General features: G+C 33.9%; 1 protein-coding gene across 1 annotated transcript in view; it reads right to left on the bottom strand.

Annotated features, from left to right (window-relative positions):
• Positions 1-1,281: 1,281 nt before the first annotated feature.
• Positions 1,282-7,049, bottom strand: part of LOC118444960 (uncharacterized) — a 32,625-nt gene continuing 26,857 nt past the window's right edge. The window contains exons 3-6 of the mRNA XM_035873789.2: positions 6,109-6,251; positions 5,065-5,206; positions 2,892-3,006; positions 1,282-2,373 (exon numbers count right to left, since the gene is read on the bottom strand). Coding sequence (XP_035729682.1) covers positions 2,251-2,373; positions 2,892-3,006; positions 5,065-5,206; positions 6,109-6,251 — 523 coding nt within the window. The 3' untranslated portion in view covers positions 1,282-2,250. The remainder of the gene's footprint in view (positions 2,374-2,891; positions 3,007-5,064; positions 5,207-6,108; positions 6,252-7,049) is intronic.

Here is a 7,049-nt window from a genome sequence, read left to right as displayed (position 1 = left end):
ATAATTAAGAAATCTTTAATCAAACATCAAATGTATTTCATAATTCATGTAAATCAGAAATATGCGAATGAGATTGAAAGATTCGTGTATTATCTTTAAACGCGTTTAGAACATTAAGGGGAAGAGAGAGATTAGGAATAACGACGAGTTTAGAATTTTTTTTCAGATACACGACGACGACGACGACGACGACGACGTCGATGAAAACGAGAACGAAAACGAGAACGAAAACGAGAACGAAAACGAGAACGAAAACGATTGGTTTTGTAAAACGTTTCCGATAGCGTGTTTGAAAAGGAAAGAAAATCTTATCAAAGGAAAGAAGTTATGATCGCGATCGAGACATGAGAAACGTTTCTATTAACTATCCTTATTCATCATTTTCTCCGTTTTCGTGTCTACCATTCGTTTTAGTCTTTTTCAGGTAATGAATAAAAATGAAAGAGAGAATGAAAAGCACAGTAATAGAAGGAAAAGAAGAGCTACGAGAAGACTTTATCTACTTAGATAGAAAAAGAAAGAGATAAAAAGAAAAGCAAAAAAGGAATAAAATAGAAAAAGAGAAAAAAAGATTGAAAGAAAGAACGTTTGTGCGAAGATAACCTTCATTGCTTCTTCTTCTTCTTCTTCTTCTTCTTCTTCTTTTTCTTCTTTCATTTTCTCCTTTCTCTTTCTTTCATCCATCTTTGTCCTACCAAAGAAGATGTCGTTTCGATGAATAACCCCGAACGGACCAATACCAATGCTCTATTCGTCGAGTGATACGTCCCTTTTTCTATCGGTCCTAGTGGAAAACTTGCTACTTCCCGAAGAAAGATCAGTATTCCTCTTCGTGCACGTCCTCCTACCTTCCCCGGAAACGGCACGTGCTTCGACGCCGGAACGTACTTCTTTTCTTCTCCTTCTCCTTCTCCATGGTTATATAAATACATATATAGAGGTAAATGTATATATATATATATATATATATATATCTATTTCTCTCGCACTTACAATCTTCTCGAAAGGATCGGCTTTTCGGTAACGAAGTGAAGTACCTAACGTTATTCTCGAATGTATGTGTGAGTTCATCTTCATCTTCATTTTCATCTTTATCTTCCTCTTCTTCTTTTTTACTTTTTTTACGTCATTATCCTCAAATACTTATGTTTCTTATCGCGACAAAAGAGAAGCAGAAAAAGAAGAAAGAGAAAAAGAAAAGAAAGAGAGATAGAGAGATAGATAGATAGAGAGAGAGAGAGAGAGAGAGAGAAAAAAAGGAAAAGAAAAAAGAATCCGATCTAAATATTTAATCGATTTAATCGAACTCACGATCCAGTCCATAATCATCAACATTCTGGTCCTTCGTTGTTCGTATATGTCGAACGGCGAGTTTTAATCTAACACGATTATTGATAACGCGAATACATTGTATAAATTACGAAGATCCTTATAGTTATATAATTATAATAGATCGTAGTAATGTATCACGAAATGTGTTCAGAAGAATATTTATTCTGAATGAGGACGATGATTATATTATAATATTATTGACGACGACGACGACGACGATGACGATGATCGATCGATGATAATTTTTAATTGATGAATATCATTTTCAATCGAGATCAACGAGTCAACCATGTTTCTTGAGAATAATAATCGGTTGCGTCAGGGTTACGTCAGGGTTGCGGTTTCAAAAGGAAACGAATATCTTAACCGGAAGGAACAAGTGGATTTCCTTTCTTTCTTTTCCTTTCTCTTTATTTTTTTTCTTATCTCCTTCTCTCGTTTCTTTTTAACAAAGAATTTTTCTCTTCCCATTTTATGGCTTTTCACACGAAAATTCGTCTAGTCGCATCAAGCCGCGTACCGAAGCAGAAACGAGCGACGCTTTCTCGTATAGAAGAAAATCTTCCGGCTCGTCTCGTTCATCTCGTCATCGTTATTCTCTCCCTCTCTCTCTCTCTCTCTCTCTCTCTCTCTCTGTCTCTGTTTCTATGTATGCATTTCTTCTTCTTCTTCTTCTTCTTCTTCTTCTTCTCCTTCTTCTACTTCCTCTGCTTCTTTTTCTTTCTTTATTCCTCTTTATTCGTCGGTCTTCCAAAAAGAAGAAAAAAGGGAAAAAAAAAGAAAAATCGTTGTTTCTCCTCTCGACTGACATCATTTCTTTCGAAAAGATAGCCCCTTCGAAGGGCCTGCACGGAAATTGCCCTTCTTTCCGGCATCATCGGTGACGTCCATGGAGGCTAACTGAACGGCCATGTATGTCTACGTGAAATACCTCGTGAGAAAAACAAACACCATTGGCAAGATCAACCCGATACTTCTCCACGTTCGATCAGCTCCGCTTTCCATCGCGCATTCCTTTTGACTGTACGATGCACAATGCGTCTGAAACGGAAAAAGGGAAAAACAAAAATGCTTCGTTATCGTCTCACCTTCGATTCGAGATCGATGAGAATAATTAAATATTTATCTTGTAAAGAAATAATTTTAAATGAGAATTTAAAGTAAAATAAAAGCAAGAAGTTTTCATTAAATGAATAATAAAGATGATAGATATTAAATAATATAATTGAGATTCAAGAGGAAGAAAGAAAGAATGAAAAAAGAAAAAAAAAAAAAAAGAAAGAAAAAAGTTGACGTTAAATCCTAGGATATCAAGTCTTGAAAATTAGGTCACTGGTTGGAGCTAATCGATTCGTGTGTGATTAAAAAAAAAGAAAAAATTGGGAAATAAGAAAAAGAGAGAGAGAAAGAGAGAGAGAGAAAGAGAGAGAGAGAGAAAGAGAGAGAGAGAGAGTGAGAGAAAGAAAAAGAAAAGACAAAATGACGTGAAGTTGCTGCAGTAGACGACGCTACTTTAGTAACAACTTTTCCACTCTGGGATAAAAGTAGCAAATATTTACCTTCAAAAGCGAATCTGACATCCTGTCGAGGAATTCCTTTGTGAATCGCGCCGTGTCATCGCCACACTGTCGACGTACCGTATGATGCGAACAATCTAGATATTCCTTGAAGGCACTGCAACAGACAGATTCGAAAAAAACTATTGAAATTTCATCTTGTTAAATTATTATTCAATGTTACTTTCATCGTCTTTATATTTCATAATGAATCTAGCATACAATAAAACGCAATCATTTGAAAAATGATTCCGTATTTATCATGATCTATTTCTTTTTTTATTTTTATAAAAAACTACGATTCTTATCATCCAACAATTTGTTTATGATATAATTTTATAACGACTATTAATATGTAACGATATATTGTATTATACAATTGAAAATTAATAATAATTTTTTTCTAAACTTTTCAAATGATCGATGAATAACCAAAATCAGTTCGAACCGAATAGAAAAATTGTATTTCCTGGTCAAAGAGAAAACGAAATGTAAAGAATGATTCTTCTCAGTTTTCTCGTCTCGTCGTTTCGCCGTTGTGATCTCGCGAACAACCGCGTGTAAATACACAAGGCAGGTTTTCAGGTTGATGGATGTACATAGAGTGTAATGTCATTAGCCTATCTCTAACACGGTCTGTTGCAGCTTTTGAACTCGTGCATCCTTTGGGAAAAAGAGGGAGGAGAGAGAGAGAGAGAGAGAGAGAGAGAGAGAGAGAGAGAGAAAGAGAAAGAGAGAGAGAGAGAGAGAAGATCCGAGGAAGTGGAAATATCGTTTCTATGAATGCGCGTGCGCAACCCGAAAACATTGAAAAATGAGCTCTACGACAGATATTTATTATCTATTAATATCTAATTCCATTTCTTGTCGCGAATCTATTGACACTCATGATATTTGTTATATGATCGTCTAAACTTTTATTGAATCGATGCGTACGTTTATTTTCCCTTTATTACGTATGAAAACCCATGAAATATTGCGTTGAAGGTATTAAAATATTGTCAAGGTTGGAAAAAAAAAAGATATTGAAAAAAAAAAAAAAAAAAAAAAGAAGATATGAGATTAAATTAAATAACACGGGTTACCGAACAAGAAGGATTATGTGACTGTGAAATTGATTATATATCTTGATAATATTTATGATATTTTCAAGGTACAATTTGACGCAGTTTTTGACATTGGAAAATTTGCAAATAATTTGTATATGGAGAGAGAGAGAGAGAGAGAGAGAGAGAGAATTAGCGTTTCAAATGCGTAATATAATTCTACGATTAAAGTGATTATGTTTATATATTCCCTCGTAATATTTGTATAGTCTTGTTATATTAAATGAATCCATCCTGATTCGTGACGTCATTTGGCGTATTATATAAAACGTATTAAAAGTGAATAAATGGATAAAAAAAGAAGTGTATCGAACGAGTCCTGGAATATGGATATAAATTCGATAGGTCTATCTCGTATAATCGATGAAATTCTATATTCTATTTATTTAAATGAAATAACATTAAAAGATAAATTCGTTCATCGAAAATATTCGCGGATGTATTCGATGAACAAACAATTGTTATGTAAAAATATTTAAAAACGTATGGAATGTAATTAACTTTAAAAATATTTGTTAAATATTCTATTTCAAACGTGCACACTTGAAACATTGACATAACCCATCTCGTTTCAAATAGTATTCTACTAAACTTTATCGAGAATAAAGAGAGCCAAATACAAACGGAATGAATACGAATGATTCCAATGAAATTAATTAAAGATCAAATTTCAAAGAAATCTGAGCGCACTTAGCGTTTCGACGTTCAACGTCAATGAATTTCGATATGAAGAACGTACCGCGATAAAGTGAAACTTCCGACGTGGAAGAAATGAAAGAGAAAAGATAAAGATTGTGATAAAAGTCAACGAGGAAGGTGGTTACTTTAATTTATCGATCTCTTTCCCGTCAAATCGAATAACGAAAAGATAAATGTGAATGCGAAGATTATAGTAAATTTTTATAAAAAAAAAAAAAAAAAAAAAAAAAGAAGAAGAAGAAGAAGAAAAAGGAAACGAAGAAGTGATATTAAACATTGAAATTATTTATTAAATAAACTGAAATACTCTTACTTCATAACTATCCTTTCATAATTTCATTATTCACGTTTATATAAAATATCTCACTTACCAACAGACCGACTTGAGAGAACCATAAGCACCTGCCGTACGATTTTCTCTCTCTATCTCTTGAGTGGTCTTCTCGTACTTCTTGTAACAAAGATCATACTCATTCTTAACTTTCTGCATACAGGGTGCGTGCCGTAGATATTCTGAAATCAAAAATAACAATAAAATGTTTATAACATTTCATCATCATCAATAAACATCGAAACGACAAATATTAAATTACAATATATTTTAAAAAGGAGACATATATCGAATGATAAAATAAAATAACGTATCGAGATAATAATCGTTTATTTATCTAACCGATCTGTCAAATAGTTTCAAAAAGATTGAATGGCCGAACGTTTTAGTTGAATCATTGTAAGGCGAGGAGAAAAAAAAAATTTACGTCAAATAGTAAATATATTAAATTACATCGCAAAGAGGTTGGGTCATCGTTCGTGCGAAACCGATGCGATGTGATCCAATAAGATATCCGATAAGTGAAGATAGAGAGAGAGAGAGGAAGAGAGATAGAGAGAGAGAGAAAGAGAGAGAGAGAGAGAGAGCGGGAAAAGGGAGAGAGATCACGCGGCTAGTTTCGAGTTATCTCTGTGTTTCGAGATTAGAGGGATACGGCACGGTCAGAGATAGCGACCGGCACTCGACTCAATAATGCATTCGGCACTCTCGAGATTACGGGAATATTGCGCGTGTATCGCCTCTTTCTCTCTCTCTGTCTCTCTCTCTCTCTTTCTATATCTATCTCCTCTCTCTCTCTCTCTCTCTCTCTCTCTCTCTCTCTCTCTCTCACTTTCTCTGTCTTTCACACACTTACATATACATATACATGTATGTAGAAGGCTGAATTGCCAAAAACGAGAGAGAGAGAGAGAGAGAGAGAGAGAGAGGGAGAGAGAGAAAAGGGATTTCCTTTGATTCTGTAAAGGACACAACGCAGTAACCGACGAACTGGCTATCTCGAATGCGTCTTGAATTTATCGATTTTCTCGAGGAAATTGCACGGCCGCGAGACTTGAACGTTAAGACGGTCCAGCACACTTACCGTCCTGGTAAGGACCATCCTGGCAAAGTTCCATAATCGCTTGGTTTGTTCCCGTGTACAAAGAGTTAAAGTGTTCCCTCTGTTTGTCCTTCATGCACTTGACGGTATACGTCTTGATGCACTTCATGCCAGCCTGGATGTCTCTGGAAATATCGACAGAGAAATTGGGAAATAGGAAATTTGTTAATACTCTCTGTAAACTGTATTATATCACTTCGAATATTCGACTCAATCGATTTCATTTAACTAATTGATTTTCGTCCTAATTGAAATCGTATAATCGTTGCTTTAGTTACTCGAATATTTGAATTAAATTTGAATATATGTGTGTATATATATATATATGTATGTATTCGTATATATAGGATCAGTTAAGAACAAACACGAAGAAAAGCTAATACCTATGTATTAGTTTCGAATTTGAAGATACGAACGAACGTATAAGAGATATTAGACAATTTTCTAATTTCGTTTAAAAGGATATAAAGTGTAATGTTCGAATTTAAAATGAACATTTGTATTAATTTTAGTAAAATAGTTTTCTTTCGAAATGATATAATTATTATCATATGATTTCCTTTAATATCTAAATGTTCCTTTTTTTTTCTTTTTCTTTCCACTTATCCATCCTCTCTATATCTTGGTTTTGAAATAATCTTTCATTTTTATTGTCAATGTTTTATCGAATTTGTAAAGAAAAAGAAAGGAAAAAAAAATCAAGGAAATCGCGATCCTTATGATATAAAATTAAAAACAAAGTAGAAAGAAGAGATGAAAAAATATATATTAAAAGGCTTGTATGCTTCCTTTTCTCTCTCTCTCTCTCTCTCTCTCTCTCTTTCTCTCTTTCTGTGTCTCTACCTCTCTTACGAATTTGACCTTCTTTCCTTTTTTTTATTTCTTTCCTTTATCTTATCCACTCAATCTACATCTTCTTCGGA

This window comes from Vespa mandarinia, chromosome 1, assembly GCF_050613455.1.
Source record: "Vespa mandarinia isolate Hongniang chromosome 1, ASM5061345v1, whole genome shotgun sequence".
Classification (NCBI taxonomy): domain Eukaryota; kingdom Metazoa; phylum Arthropoda; class Insecta; order Hymenoptera; family Vespidae; genus Vespa; species Vespa mandarinia.
This window is presented reverse-complemented; position numbering and strand designations above follow the sequence as displayed.